This window comes from Ictidomys tridecemlineatus, chromosome 5, assembly GCF_052094955.1.
Source record: "Ictidomys tridecemlineatus isolate mIctTri1 chromosome 5, mIctTri1.hap1, whole genome shotgun sequence".
NCBI lineage: Eukaryota > Metazoa > Chordata > Mammalia > Rodentia > Sciuridae > Ictidomys > Ictidomys tridecemlineatus.
Window position 1 is genome coordinate 95,724,879 of NC_135481.1, and position 16,645 is coordinate 95,741,523.

Genomic DNA, 16,645 nt, shown 5'->3' on the forward strand with positions numbered 1-16,645 from the left:
GATCAGCTTCAGGTATTCTGTTAGATTACCATAAATGGACAAGACATTCATATCATTCATTCCACAAATACTATTTGAACACCTACTATGTGTCAAATACTAATATAAATGCTGATGAACAGAAGAGTCAAAAACCACTGCCGGATGAAAATGTTCTAAAATTGACTGGTGATGGTTGTACATACCTATGAATGCTACCGGACCCTGAAAGGTGTACTTTAAAAGTGTGAATTATACATGACTCATATCTTAATAAAGCTGGGGTTTTTTATTTGTTTGGGTGCTGTGGATTGAACCCAGGGCCTTCACATGCAAGGCAAGTACTCAACCAATTGAGCGATGTCTCCAGCCCTTTAAAAAGTAAATGCTGGGCTGGGGATGTGGCTCAAGCAGTAGCGCGCTCGCCTAGCATGCCTGCGGCCCGGGTTCGATCCTCAGCACCACATACCAACAAAGATGTTGTGTCCACCGAAAAAACTAAATAAATATTAAAAAATTCTCTCTTAAAAAAAAAAAAGTAAATGCAACATTTAAAAGTATTAAAATACTAAGTTTTCTAATGATAAAATTTGGTACTTTTCTGTAGTTTGTAATTTCAGTATTTTCACATGCTAGGTCCATGCTATTTTTACAACTGGAAAATAATAAAGTGTATTTGGGGGGGAAAAAAACTGTTCATGGGAAAGACTGTTTTTGGGTAATAAAAATGTCTTAGAACTAGAGAATCAGAAATCTGCAAGACAAATATGTAACAACAAACCCTACCATTATGAATAATTATAATGCACCAAAAAATATGGAAAAATAAAGTAAAATAAAAAATATTGAAAAAAACTAGATAGGGAATAGTTGCACAATGTTGTGTGTGAACATACTAAATACACTTAATTGTACACTTTAAAATAGCTAATAAGGCTGTGGGTATAGCTCAATAATATAGCACTTGCCTAGCATGTATGAGGTCCTGAGATCTATCCCTAGCAAGGAAAAAACAAAAACAAAAAAAGGCTATTGTGAATTGTGCAATTTATAATTCAACTAAAAAGCAAAACTCAAAAACACTGTCCTCATTGAAATCACACTCTAATGGGAAGAAGAGAGACAGTATTCAATTAAAAGATACAGTACACAAAATACCCATCAAGTGAATACACAAACAATGGTATCCCCACATAATGGAATAGTACTCAGCAATAAAAAGTAATGAACTACTGAGACCTGCAAAAACACAGCTGAAACTCCAAAACACAAAAATACAGTGAATAGCCAGATGTGGTGGCGTATGCCTGTAATCCCAAACTACTTGGGAAGTGAAACAGAATTGCAAGTTCAAGGCTAGCCTAAACAACTTAATGAGAGCCTTTCTCAAAATAAGAAGGGCAATAGAATGGTATAGCTCCTTCTTTATGTGTTTTCTCAACTTCTACAAGACCCTGGGATGAACAGCCAATACTGCCAAAAAAAGAAAAAACCATCACACACCATGCTGAGTAAAATTAGCCAGACTTAAGGGCTGGGATATAGCTCAGTTGGTAGAGTGCTTGCATTACATGCACACGGCCCTGGGTTCAATCCCCAGCACTATACACACACACAAAAAAAGCCAGACTCAAAATAATACTACATGATTCTTTTACATAAAATTCTAGGATCTCTAATCTATAGTGATAGCAAGCAAATCAGTGATTGCTGGGGAATGATTTCCTAGAGGCCCAAGGGAACCTTTATGTGGTAGAAATGTTCCATGTCTTGAGTATGGTGGTTAAAGGTGTATTTAGTTGTGAAAATTCATAAAAAAAAACTGTATATTTAAAATGTGTGCATTATATCATGGATAAATTATACCTCAAAAGTTATCCTTAAAAATGCATGTTATGCCAAATGGTGACATGATATGACATGATATGAAGTACAGCTGGGCATGGTGGTGCACATCAGTAATCCCAGTGGCTCTGGAGGCTGAGGCAGGAGGATTTTGAGTTCAAAGCCAGCTCAGCAAAAGTGAGGCACTAAGCAACTCAGTAAGACACTGCCTCTAAATAAAATATAAAATAGACTGGGGATGTGGCTCAGTGGTCAAGTGCCCCTGAGTTCAATCCTGGATTCAAAAAAAAAAAAAACCACTAGAAGTACAAAGTGGGGACAAGAGTTGTTCTTTTAAATATGGTGGTCAAGGAAAAAAGCAATTTAAAGCCAAAATGTTAAGGCAGTCCTTTTAAAAAGTGTTACAAATTCAATTTTGTATGGTAATGGGAGAAAAAGATATGTCACAATGAAAAACAGTACCTTAGCTTAAAATCATTCATATTTAGCTATAGAAACGATTTCCCCTGAAATCGGCAGATATAGTTTCTTAATTCATGACAGAGGTGTTGGGGTAAGAGCAAGGGGAAGATATGGGAGGGGAGGAGAAAAAGGAAAGGAGGAAAGGAGGAAGGTTGTCTGTCAAATAAGCCAGATCTGAGTAAAAGAATTTATTGAGACATGGGAGAAAAACAAGGGACCTATCAACTACAAATTAAACCCACAGTCACCAGGACCTGAAAGGCTATGGAAGGGGGAGGCGGTATCCTCAAATAATCTCTACTCAGAGACAAACAAGATAGCTGGATTTTCCAGGGAATGATGGCCTCTACCATCCCTCCCTAGACTGGCTTCATCTTGATGAGTTTTCATTTTAAAATATTTTTTAAGGGCTGGAAGGATGTAGCTTAGTAATAGAGCACTTGCATAGCATATATGAGGCCCTGGGTTCTATTCCCATCACTGAGAGGAGAAAAGAAAAAAAAAAGGCTATTTTCATAACTTTTTCAGAGAGATTACCCCAATTATTACAGCAGGCAATTGATAATTCTATAAATGCTCATGGCTATTATTGAATGATACATGTAAGATGAATTGAGCTCCTTGAAAGAAAAGATTATAAGAGATTACGGGGCTGTAGCTCAGTGGCAGAGCACTTGCCTAGCATGTGTGAGGCACTGGGTTCCATCCTTAGCAACATATAAAAATAAACAAATAAAGGCATTCATTCTGTCCATCTACAACTACCAAAAAATTTTTAATTAAAAAAAAAAAAGATTATGAAACATTTTAGCCATGTAATGGTATACTCAGACAGACATGACTGAGCTGGAAAGTAGAGAATTTCTAGAATATTCTTTCACTGCTGGGTTTCTCAGGGTCATGTTTTCCCTTAATTTAAAAATGGTGTGTCTGTGCCAGGATATGACCCTGTCATTCTTTTTAAGGATTCTATAATGTAGAATCAAGCTCTCTCAAAGACAGTAATAATCTTCTCAAGATCGGGAAGGGAAGAAATAATTTTGTAACAGTGGTCTACTTTATCCCCTGCTTCTCTGCCACTGCAACTTATTTTTTAAATGGATATGTTTCTTTCTCTTCCTCTCTCCCTGCTCCTCCCTAATCTCTACCCCTCCCTAATCTCAGGGGAAACAGGATTACCTTTCTTCCCCATTTTAGGTAAATTTATCTGTCCTAGTACACACCTGCCATAGGAACAAAGTAATCTAGACTTTGGGAAGGTACCAGAAGATCTCAGAAATGACTATCTCCCAAATTAGCAAGTGAATCACAAGGCCAACAGAGAATACATGGAATACAGCCTTTGAATCACCTCTTTAAAAGTTCCCTGTTAATGCTGATGGGGAGAATCACAGCCTCTAGAACAGGAGTCCCCTGTGTTTCCTCTTTGCTAGCAAAGCAATAAAACTTTTTCCTTTTTCTCAAAATCGTATCCTCACTATTGGATTAACACTGGGGACAAGGACCCAGCTTTTGGTAACAATTTCAGGAGCTATCAGAAAGCCAAATTATCCTACAGCAAAGTCAAAACAGAGGTCAGGGGCTTATGTATGGCTGGAACATATCTCTGCCCAAGAATCCCAGCCACCACCAGGCTGACCACATAAACCAGTCAAATAGAGTCTCTTAATTGCTGGGCAAAAGCCTTGAAAAGAGGGACACGATGAACAAAAACATCCTCCAAGAGAGCAACCACCCTTTCCTGCCTCCAAAAGTCCCCTATGTGTCTCTTCCCATAAGACCTTCTAGTTCTTCATGCCTGGAATTTTTATATCCTTGTTTTCCTTCCCTTTTTCATGATACCTCTACTAGTTTTCCTCTGATTTCCCATCACCAATCAAATGTGCCCAATATGCCAGAGGCAATGGTGCACACCTGTAATCCAAACTACTCAGGAGGTTAAGGCAGGAAGATCAGAAATTCAAGGCCATGGGCTAGGGTTGTGGGTCAGAGGTAGATCGCTTGCCTAGCATGCATGAGGCACTGGGTTCAATCCTCAGCACCACATAAAAATAAAATGAAGGTACTGTGTCCACCTACAACTAAAAAATAAACTTAAAAAAAAAAAAGAAAAAAATTCAAGGCCAGCCTTAGCAACTTGGTGAGACCCTGTTTCAAAAATTAAAAAGACTGAGGATATAGCTCAGTGGTAGAGCACCTCTGAAATCCCTGATTGGGGTGGCGGGGTGGGGGAGGGATCAACACATTTAGCAGTTCTAACTTCAGACAGAAACAATAAAGGTATTGTGTCTATCTACAATTAAAAATAATTTTTTAACCAACTTAATATGAAATCTACCTATATTAACCTAAGCTTGAAAAGATAAATAGTTGCCCAATTAATAAAAAAAAATCAATCACTTCAAGGAACTACAGATAAAGAAAAAAAGAGAAGCACATAAACTGGAGGTAATTTAAAATAGTTAAAGACAAGTTCCCTAAAAAGCTGACTCACAGTGGTTTCAATGGCTTATATAGGTCAAATTTTAAACAATCCTGGTACTAAACAAAATAGTCACCCAGGTTAAATGACAGGAATCTGTGATATCTGAATGAGCCCAAGGCTCAGAAAGCTCACAAGATGCTAAGCAGAAACTGAGGGCACATAATAGGGGCTCTTTCATCTTTCTGTTTGTCTGAGTCATCCTCAACCCTGTGTTTCCCAGTAATCCCATTTAATGCCTTCCCTCTATCACCATCACTAAACAAAGGGGGCTTTTACTTGAGTTTTGAGTGAAAGGCGAGAGTGGGGGAGGAACACTCTGCTACTCATCCAACTATTGCTTATTATTTTGACTAAAGCAGATCTACAATTTTCGTTACTTTTTTTTTTTTAAACATGGCACCTAAGAAACCCATGGTAAATGTATTCATGGTTCTAAGCAGAATTTGCCAAAGAAGTAACCAGCCACTGCACCAAAATTAGTCCTTACACTGTAACAGTCTGGCCATTTGAAATGAAAAATGGGAAAATTCAATATTGGAGAAAATTATGATTCCTCTGGTTCATAATCTGTTGACCAAGATGGAGTCCTGTAGGGTTTCTGCCAGCCTCACTGAAACAGATGGCTGGTATAGAACGAGGCCCAAGAAGCTACCCTGGACCAGAAACCAGAGGGAGGACAGGATCAAAGAGGCCAACAGCACATGAGACTAAGACAGATGTGGCACAGAACTGTGGCAGACCAGCACAGTCAGTTTGTGGTAGAGAATACCCATACAGTAAGAAAACACACTAGTAAGAAAACACACTCTGCTATTTTCCATTTCTGAATCCCACTAGAATAATGTCTCTTTTAGCCAATTAAAAAAAAAAAAAAAAAGTCCCAGTATTTTGGGCAGCACTATTCTGGGACTGTAAACAAGTGAAGCAGCCAAGCAACCTGATGGGTCTTCTTAAAGGAACGGTCTCAATAAGATGACCAATGACTTGGCTGAAGGGAGGAGAGAAGACTCATCTTGGACTCCCATTTCAAAGAGAACATAAGACTACTTTTGAGTCCAGGAGGGCCTGGCCCAGGTGGACACTTGGTCAGCCTCTCCTGAGTCACTGGGTTTCCTCATGAGCCTGCTTGGTCAGCATGAGGGCTTAACTGCAGAAGACTTTTTGCCACAAAAAGCCCCTGGGCCCAATTGCTGTCCCAGTCTCCCAAGACAAAAGAGGTGTAGTTTCTCTGCTCTGCTCTCTTAAAAATAGGACAGTCATGGGAAGTCTATAGAAGAGACCAAGAGGAGAATAGGGTGGTATTAAAAAAAAAAAAAGGAAAAACCTGTGTGGGATTTTCTTTTTATATATATACCAGAATAAAGGAGGAGGAAAACCCCATTTAGTGTTTCACCTTTATTCCTCTTGACTGGTAAATATTCTGACAAAATAAGATGTCTGACTTCCTTGAGACCCAACAGATAGAAAAATACCATCCTCTTCCTCCACTAAGAACCCTAATTGCTAAAAACTTTATTCTTCTATCCTTCAAGTTATTAGCTAAGGGTGTTCCCTCTGGCTCCAGGGGATTATAGAAGACTTGTCAGTGTGGATTATTTACTTATTACAGGCTCTAAATCTTCAAGTCCTTTGGTTTTCCTACTACTGTTCCACTGAGGCCTAGAAAAATCAATGAATGCAATCCAGAAAGACTAATCATTTCAACTACAGAGGTAACAAAATATGCCAAATAGGAACATTGATTTCACCAGATTATTTCTGAGGAGTAAACAGAACCCAAAGAAGGAAAGCTGGTGTTTGGTTAAATATTTTGTCCCTGATATGCATACATATCATCACATATATAAATATACTCACACATATACATATATACATACATGTTTTTTATCATATACATCTCCTTCTTAAATTTTTTATTTTTAGATACTGGGGATTGAACCTAGGGGCACTTAATCACTGGGCCATATCCCCAGCCCTTTTTATTTTTTCTTTTGAGACAGGGTCTTGTTAAGTTGCTTAGGGCCTTGCTAAACTGCTGAGGCTAGCCTCAAACTTGCAATCCTCCCGCTCCAGCTTCCTTAGCCACTGGGATCACAAGCATGCACCACTGCACTTGGCTATCTCTGATATATTTTCCACTTCATTATGATCCAGATCACCTATTAGATTGAATCTTCATCTGTTATATCAGTTTATCAATCTCAGCACTACTGACATTTTATAACAGATAATTCTTTTTGTGAGGGACTAGCCTATGCTCTATGTAAGATATTTAGCAACATTCTGTAATCTACCCACTAGCCAGTGGCATATAACTCCTAACCCCTGTTGTGACACAAAAATGTCTCCAAACATTGCCAAAGGCAAAATCACTCCTGGTTGAGAACCATTATTTTAGATAACACCAAATGAGATTAATTTAGCTCTCTATTGTATAAATCAGGTACTTCATTTTATCAATTTAAGTCAATAAAATCTGGAGTATTAAGTGGGTGGCATTTGCACAAGCCAAATGCCTAGGGTCCACTACTGAATTCTCTTACTCCCTCACTCCTCCTCCCAATGTATCAGCATTTCTGTTTTTTACTTCCATACTTTGTCCCAGATTCATTACTCTCTATCTTCCCCATCTAACTCCAAATCCATTTCACCTTCTACAACAGGTTCCTATGTGGTCTCTCTGCTTTCCCTCATCTCTCTACAATTACTACAATCTAGTCTACACACTAAACTTAAGAGCCAGCTCTTAAAAAACTTCTACCAGGTTAGATGACTTCTTTGTATAACTCAGGCCTCTTATCACCCTTAAAATTAAATTCACACTTCTTTCCATGGCCTGCAAGGCCTCCTGTATCTGGCACCTGATTACCTCTACACCACTTTTCTTATCACTCTCTGCCAGCCACAATGGCATTCTTTCTACACCTCAAGCATGCTATCACCTTCAATTTTTTCCCCAGTCCCTTCCACCTGGACTTCCCAAATTAGAAACAGGTCTCTGCTTAAAAATCACCTCTACAATAACACCTTATCTGACCATCCTTCAAAAAAGGCTTCCAACTAACTCTTTCTTAATAATACTACATTTGAACCATCTTTTTATGTTTTTGTTGTTCTTGTTGTTGTGGTGGTGGTGGTGGTGGTGGTGGTACTGGGGATTGTGGTTATGTGGCTCTACCACTAAACTACACACTCTGCACTTTTTATGTGTTTATATGTGTGAAATCTGCTTTCACCACATAAATGGTAAACTATATGAAGGCATGGGCCTTGACTATTAATCTTATGTTCCTGGAACCTAGTAAGTGCCTGGCATATAACATAAAAAATGTAATGAATGAATCAATGTCCTTGGCTAGTAGGCCAATTGTGTCAATTTAAGAATGATAAGTGACTTCTGACATCCAAAGTCAGTCTCTCCTCAAATTTACCACTGAAGCACACACTCAAATGATAAGGAAAGAATAACATTTTCCCTTCTGAAAAAAAAAAAATTAATCTTTTTAGATTTTCCAAAAGAAGCTGAGTAATTCTTGAATTACAAGCAACAAATGTTAGGAAACTCTAGGCCACAGAATTTGAGGAAACCACATGACAGTAGCAGCCTACAAAGTGCTAAAATGATCCCTATGAATTAAACTGAAAATTATCAAAACCCATAAATGGCCAGAAACAAAAAAGGAAAAAACAAAAAAAAGAAACAGGGCCTAATTCTGAGTCCTCAGTGCTAAGAGGAAGGGATACTCCAATGTATATAACATTGTCTCTTACCTATATGTAGAATTATGTTTCCTTTGATCCTCACAAACACAATGAGGAATTGGTACACTGGTACTGATGACCATAATAATAAAGTTTAATTGGAAAGTTTGTATGATTCAGTCAAAGACAGAAGAAGTATAATAGTTAAAAGTTAGGATTTTAGGGCTGGGGCTGAGGCTCAGTGGCAGAGCCCTTGCCCAGCTTGTGTGAGGCACTGGGTTCAATCCTCAGTACCACATAAAAATAAACAAATAAAATAAAGGCATTCTGTCCATCTACAACTATAATTTTTTTGTTGTTGTTTAAAGCCAGGATGCCTGTGTTCAAATCCTTTGCCACTTACTGTAACTTGATCTTGGCAAGTTACTTGACTCTGTGCTTCAATGTCCTCATCTCTGAAACACAATCTACTTCCTAGGGTGTGGTAGACTGAACACTGGCTTCTCCCCAGTGCTCTTCACATCCTAATCCTTGGAATCTGTAAATATGTCACTTTATGTGGCAAAGGGAACTTTGAGATGTGATTGAGTTAAGGACCTTGAGATCAGGAGATTATGGTAGATCATCTTTGTGGGTGTAATGTCATCACAAGGATCTCTATAAGAAGTAGCCAGAAGAGGAAATGTGACAATGGAAACAGAGAGGCATAGAGAGGGATTAAAAGAAATGTTATACTGCTGGCTTTGAAATGGGATGACAGGGCCACGAACCAAGGAATGCAAGAAGACTCTTGAAGTTAGAAAAGACAAGGGGATAGATTCTGCCCTGCAGCTTCTAGAAGGAATATAACTCTACCAATCTGTTTTAGGATTTCTGACCTCCAGAACTAGAATAAATTTGTGCAGTTTTAATGTACTAGATTTGTGATGACTTGTTACAAAAACAATATGAAAATAATAAATAAAATAAAAACAGTTATCATTAGGATTAAATGATCTCATACAAGTACAAAGAATAGTTCCAAACAGCAAAGTAATTTTAGCTATTACATGAGAAAAGACCAGAAATGAGGGGATATTCATAGTAGTACTCCAGATTAAGAAAATGAATTTCAAACTAAGCATGGTAGTGCACAACTATAATCCAGCTACTTGGGAAGCTGAAGCAGGAGAATGACAAGTTCAAGGCCAGCTTTGGAACCTTAGCAAGACCCTTTCTCAAAATTAAAAAAGAGTTTTGGGATGTAGCTTAGTGGTAGAGCACCCCTCATTTCAATCACCAGGACTAAGGGGCAGGGAGGTTCATAAACTCAGAAATATCTAATATTTAAATTTCACATATCATTCAACAAAAGATTCTATTTCTAAATACAGATACAGGATATTCATCACATCCTTGTTTGTAATAAATAAAATATCCAGTAATACACACATTCAGTCCCAAGTTTTCAATTCTATTTATTTACTTATTTTTATGTGGAACTGAGGATCGAACCCAGGGCCTCACACATGCCAGGCGAGCGCTCCACCACTAAGCCACAACCCCAGCCCCCAAGTTTTCAATTCTATATAAGATGATGGGACATAATGGGTTAATAGACTATATTACAGAAAGGCAATTCAAATAAATACTAGGCATTCTTTAAATAATGAGACAGACCTCAATGTTCTGGTATGAAAAGTCCCACAAGATATCCTTTAATGGAAAAAAGACAAGAACAGCCAAGCATAGTAACACACGCCTATAATCCCAGCTATCCATGAAGCTGAGGCAGGAGTTCAAGGCCAGCCTGGGCAATTTAGTGAGAACCAGTCTAAAATAAATAAATAAATAGGGTTGGGATGTAGTCCAGGGTAGAGCACCCCTGGGTTCCATCTCCAACATCAGAGCACGCAAGTGCAAGGTGGGGGTGTTGGGGAGTACAGAACAGCACACACATTAAGTTTCATTTTAGCTTAAAAAGGAAAAATAAATATATTTATAATTATACATGAAAAAATCTATATGGGCATGCAGTTAACTATTAACAGTGATTGCTCTTTTTAAAAAAACAAGTGTACAAAGTAGGAAGGCAATCTTTTCATTATATGTTCTGTTATATTATTTTGGTCTTTTACTAGTTATATGTGTGGTACCCATTTTGAAAAATTTCAGTTGAGATATGACATCACATACTAACCAACAAGAATTTATGCTCTGATGATGTGCTTACCATTGTACACTGTACAGAGAAAAAAAATTCTCTTATTCTCCAGGAATTTATTATCTAGACTTGTATCAAACAATGACCTTTCTCATTGTGTTGGACAGTCACCTATCAGAAAACTGAACCAGATATTTTCTCCTTAAGATTTTTCTACTTATGACTCTGGAGAATGAATGTTCACCTAAAATGAACAAATTCTGTGTCTAATCCATTAGTTCCAACCAGTATTGCTTGCAATTAATAAATTATTATTTCCTGGAAACTGGTCAATATTTATGGAGAGAGAAAAAGCAGAAGTCTTTTTACCAACAGACCCATTGTATACATGACACAATAACACACACACACACACACACACACACACACACACACACACACAAAGATGAAGGACAAATTCATCTTCAGATAGTTGGATTCCTCTTTACATTTCTTTACACTTTCCTAATCCTCTAAGGAACATAAATCACTGTTAAAAAATAATAATACACATCTTTCTTCCTCAAAAATACATTCTTTTTAAAAAGTGCCAACCCAAAATTCATGAGGATTACTGTTCACCCCAAATCTTCCTCTCCCTTTAGGAAAGTGCCAACAATACAAACTGTGACTTTCCAAAGACGGACATTAAAGAGAATTGATAGCAAAACCAATAAGAATCATCCAAATCCAAGTGCTCCATTTATAAAATATTTAGTCCACAATGTCGCTCAATTAGAGCATAATCCATAATGAAGACATTATTGTTGACAAGGGAGGCTGAATGGGATCTGGGTCACTCTTCCATACTCTATTAGTTCTTCTCAAACCAATAAAGAAAAGTGTGTTAGCAAAGTGTTTAGCTGACAATGAAAGTACAGGCTTCCATCAGCTTATCCAAGAAGGAAAAAAGTAGAGATGAAATATATTTAGTGGGTAAGTGGTAAATGGTAACTTACACATGTAATCCTCCCATCCAAAGACTGGAATCATCATCATCATACAAGTACTGAGTCAATGGACCACAAGTCCATTGTATCCCCAAGGATACTGACAATAAACTGGTATTGGACACTGTGTGCCAGACCCTGTAATAAGTCCTTTCCATTCCTAATTTCTTGGAATCCTCTCAGTAATCCTATAAAAGTTGACATGAAACTACTGAGTTGCTGAACTTAAATAACCATGGTTATACAGCCAGTGAATGGTAAATTAGTATGTGAATTCAAGCAGTCTTCCCTTTAAAGCCCACTTGAATGTGTAGACATCACCTTACCTCTTCCCTGGTCAGACATTACCATCTCCTAGCTTCACCCATGGCGTATTACCCTTCCCCCCAACTAAAATCAAATATCCTCTAGTTATTCTAGATGCCCACATTGGCTTCAGAAGTTACTATGATTAAAATGTCCCCTCCAAAATTTTAAGTTGAAAATTAATTTCCAGATTCATATGTCCATGGTATTTAGAAGTGGAGCCTTTGAGAAGTAACTGGGGTTAGACAAAGTCATCAAGCTAAGGTCCTCTAATGGGCATGCTTGCTCTCTCTCATCCTGTAATGCCCTCTGCCATGTTATGATGCAGCAAGAAGGCCTCACCTGATGCCAGTGTCATGGCTCTTGAACTTCCCAGCCTCAGAACTGTGAGGTAAAAGAGTCTTTAATCAGGGGCTAGGGTTGTGGCTCAGTGGTAGATCGCTTGCCTAGCATGTGTGAGGCCCTGGGTTCAATCCTCAGCACCACATATAAATAAATAAAATAAAGGTCCATTGACAAAAAATATTAAAAAAAAAAAAAGAATCTTTAATATTATAAATTACTCGGACTCGATATTTTGCCACAGTAAGAGAGAAGTCTCTACATGAAAACAAAAAGAGGCTACGTGGAGAGAATACTGTCCTTATAAAAGATACTTTTCTCTTTCTGGGAGCTTGGGGGGGTAGTGCTGGAGAATCAAGCCCAGGGCCTTGTGCATGCTAGGTAAAGACTCCCACTGAGCTACATCCCTAGCCCTAAAAGGTACTTTTTGAAGACCTCTCCCTTTACATCAAGGCAGTAAGTTCATACCTTATTACTTAACGCTACCATGGACCCAGTTAGTAGTTCTTTCCCTGGATATGCACAGTCCTTTATCACAGACATTTACACACAACTTGCCGAGTATTCTCTTTCAGAAAGCTGTTTTAAAACAGTTCTAAGAACATATCTGCTCCAAGGCCATGTGAATCCCACCATGCCCAAGTGATTACCTAATAATAATACTAACAGCTGGCATATACTGAGCATTTAGAATGCAACACACTTTAGAGTCTCATTTCATCCTCACAGAAGCCCAATGACTAGGCACTATTCCCATTTTATAGATGAAGAAACTAAGTAACTCAAACAAGTAACTTATCCCCAGCTCATGATGTTGGTAACTAAATCTGACTCTAAGCCCTCAGAGGTGTTGGCTTTTAATGATTAGAATGTGAGCTCCTGTTGGGCTTGGTAGGCTAAGGTAGGTAGATCTCAAATTCAAGGACGTCCTCAGCATTTCAGGAAAAACTCAGCAAGAGGGCTGGGGTTGTGGCTCAGTGGTAGAGTGCTAGCCTAGCATGCAGGAGGCACTGGGTTCGATCCTCAGCACCACGTAAATGTAAAATAAAAGATACTGTGTCCACCTAAAACTTAAGAACAAACATTAAAAAAAAAAAAAATCTCAGTAAGACCTTGTCTCAGAATAAAAAACAAGCCAGACACAGTGGCACACATCTGCAATCCTAGTGCCTCAGGAGGCTAAAATAGGAGGATCACTAGTTCAAAGCCAGCCTCAGCAATGGCAAGGCACTAAGCAAATCAATGAGACCTTGTCTCTAAATAAAATACAAAATAGGGTTGTGGGGTGCTAGGGTTGTGGCTCAGCGGTAGAGCGCTCACCTAGCTCAGTGCCACGTAAAAATAAATAAATTAAATGAAGGTATTGTGTCCAACTACAACTAAAAAAAAAAAAAATGTTAAAAAAAATATAGGGCTGGAGATGTGGCTCAGTGCCCCTGAGTTCAATCCCCAATATAAAAAAATAAATAAATAAATAAAATCAATAAAAACAAAAAGAACTGTGGGTATAGTTCAATGGTAAAACACCTCTTGGTTGAATCCCCAGTAACAACAACAAAAAAGAGAGCTACCTTCTATCTCCTCCAAGGCCATGTGAATCCCACCATGCACAAGTGCTTACCTGAATCTCTTCATTTTCATCTACTAGGAGGAAACTCACAACCTTCTCAGTCATCTTCTTCCTCTTGGTCTCCTCATCCATCTCTTCCCCCTCCAGGGACTCCAGAACCTTACTAACATGGTACACAGTAATAGGGTGTCTCCTCCTGTTACCCCCACAATGAGTCCTCTTCTGGCACTCCAGACACAAGTTGATTTTACAGGTCTGGCACCTCACGGCTGCCCTCTGCCTAACACCTGGAGAATGCCCATTGGGGCCTTTGCAGGGGTCACAGTAAGGGACATGGCCAGCTTTGAGTCTTATCCGCTCATGGTTTCGAAGGCGCTCCTGCCTATGGAGCTCCTCCTCACAGCGGAGACACTGCAAACTGCAGCACTCATCACACTCAAAGACAGCTTCATCAGTCCCGCTACAGGCATAACTTTCCTGGCACATCAGCCCAGGATTCAGGCCTTTCTCTGCTGGAGAAGTCTGGGCACTCATAACTCAGACTGGTAAGGAAGCACACCCACCATATAATAGTCACTGAGCTTTTCCAAGAAGCAAAAACAAAGACTTTGAGTCTGAAGACCACACAAAATTTCCACAGGGTTCTAAACACCTCACTTAAAAAAAGATAACCTGTCCTAGTATAATTCTTCACACACTTGCAAATGGTTGATTTTTTTTAATTTTCTGCCTCCAAGATTCTTGCAACAGCAGCAACATTGATTTGGTTTGAAGATTTCATCCTTCATAAAGTGCAGGCAAAGATGCAGTCATATGAATTTGACAGAGTCTTTGATGGCAATCAGAGTTGTGATGGGTTCACACACATGGGCTCATCTCTTGTGCCTCAGCCACAAAGTTTTTGTAATGAAATTAAGTGGTCAGGAGCTTTTCAATATAATTCAACCTCAAGTCGATATTTCAGGAGATGCCTACAATAGAGGAAGAAAAAGGATTTCACTCATCTAAAAAACAGAAGTGCACCTTAAACAAACAAACAAAAAGACTCTGATTAAATACTAAGCAAAAATTACGGACAGAACTCTCATTCTTGCTGGTAAAACTTATTCTGGTTTTTTCTGATACTAGAAATTTCTTCCCGGGCTAGGGATGTGGCTCAAACGGTAGCGCGGCCCGGGTTCGATCCTCAGCACCACATACAAACAAAGATGTTGTGTCCGCCAAAAATCTAAAGAATAAATATTAAAAAAAAAAAAAAAATTCTCTCTCTCTCTCTCTCTCGCTGTCTCTTAAAAAAAACTGATCCAATTTATCTGTCATAACTGCGGCCTAAGTAGTTTAAATAAAAGCATAGTCATGAAAAAAAAATTTCTTCCCAAAATCATAGGTAAGGCTCCTCCTTTTAAAAACAAACATCAATTCTAGGCTCAGGGCATTTAAAAGACTTTGCTATTCTATTCCCCAGACTGATACACTCTGTTCATTTAATTATTACATTTAGAATCAAAATCACTAAGCAAACTGTCCTCTGCACCCCCATCTGCACCTCACAGTTAGGAGGTGGGGAAAGAGATCTGTAAAAAAACTAAAGAAAAAAAGATAGTAACAATAAACTTTAGACCCATCAAAGTTCTGGGCAGATCTGGTTATCCTTGTAACTGTACTGTTTCAACTCTATAGACAGATGCTTAGAAATAACAATCACAATTTCAAGTTCAAAAACAATAACAATTATTGAACTTCCTTTTGTCCCTTCTTTCTGAAACTGGGGGGGGGGGGGGAAGAAAAGAAAAGAAAGAGGGAGCAACAGGAGGTAGGATTCCTGCACTATGGCCCTCGGCAAAGACAGGCCAGTAGTGAGTCAAAACAATTTTTTCTCTTGGTCATTCAAAAACTACCTTAAAAATAACTTCAAAAAAAAAAAAAGGAAAAAAAAAAAAGATAACTGAGGCAGGAAAGAGGCTTTGGTAACTTCTACAATTACATTCCGAATCCCCCCTAGCCCTAACCCCTATTCCAAAGCCCCATCCTACTGTGAAGTCTTCCTTACAGATATTCACTCCTCTCCCAAGGTAATCAATCTATCAATCTTATTTTTAGATAAACAAGGAAGGCGAAGGGAGTGACTAGGGAACCTTATTTACACCCTAATCTCTAGTCCTGCCCAGGCTGCTCCCAAAAAGGAAATGAAAATCAAAACTTGTCACAAATGTAAAAAGCATAAAATCATCCTTCAAAGAACACCTCATCCCCGCCAGGCCAAGCAAACAATCTGCCCATTCGGGCCCCCACCTCGACGCCTCTCCCTAACCCGGGGTTCCTCACCCTTCCTTCCTCCCGGACAACACTACCACAACCCGAGGGGTAGGAGCCGAGCCGAAGAACAAAGAAGGCCCCCCAAAATCCCCCCCCACGCCGGCACAGCCCGGAGCCGAATCCATTGTTTATGCCACCCAACCCCCACTCGAGCCGCACCCGGCCCCCCTTCCTCCCGGGGGCAGCCGGAGCCCCAGGACGACCGCTTGCCCGGTGCAGGGCCGTGCCCTCCCCGCCCTGCCAGCGGTGGCCCGGGGATCCCACCACGGAGAAGCTCAGCCTCGGCGAGGCGGTGTCTGGGGGCCGTGGGACGCCGGTGGGGGTGGCGGCTGTTCCTCAGGGCACCGGTGGATCCATCCTCATCACCATCTCCGCCCCCCCTCCTCCTAGGTTGCCTCCCGGGCTTCCTCCTCTCCTGTTGTCAGTTGGAATCAGCTGATCGGAGTGAACTTCTCCCAGCCCAGACTAACAGGAAGGCGTGAGCCGTGCAGCCCCGGAGGGAGGAG

General features: G+C 39.6%; 1 protein-coding gene across 1 annotated transcript in view; it reads right to left on the bottom strand.

Annotated features, from left to right (window-relative positions):
• The window catches only part of Zfyve1 (zinc finger FYVE-type containing 1), a 59,536-nt gene extending 42,891 nt beyond the window's left edge, over positions 1 to 16,645 (bottom strand). The window contains 2 exon segments of the mRNA XM_078050468.1: positions 13,875 to 14,794; positions 16,404 to 16,645. Of these exon segments, the coding sequence (XP_077906594.1) occupies positions 13,875 to 14,357 (483 nt within the window). The 5' untranslated portion in view covers positions 14,358 to 14,794; positions 16,404 to 16,645.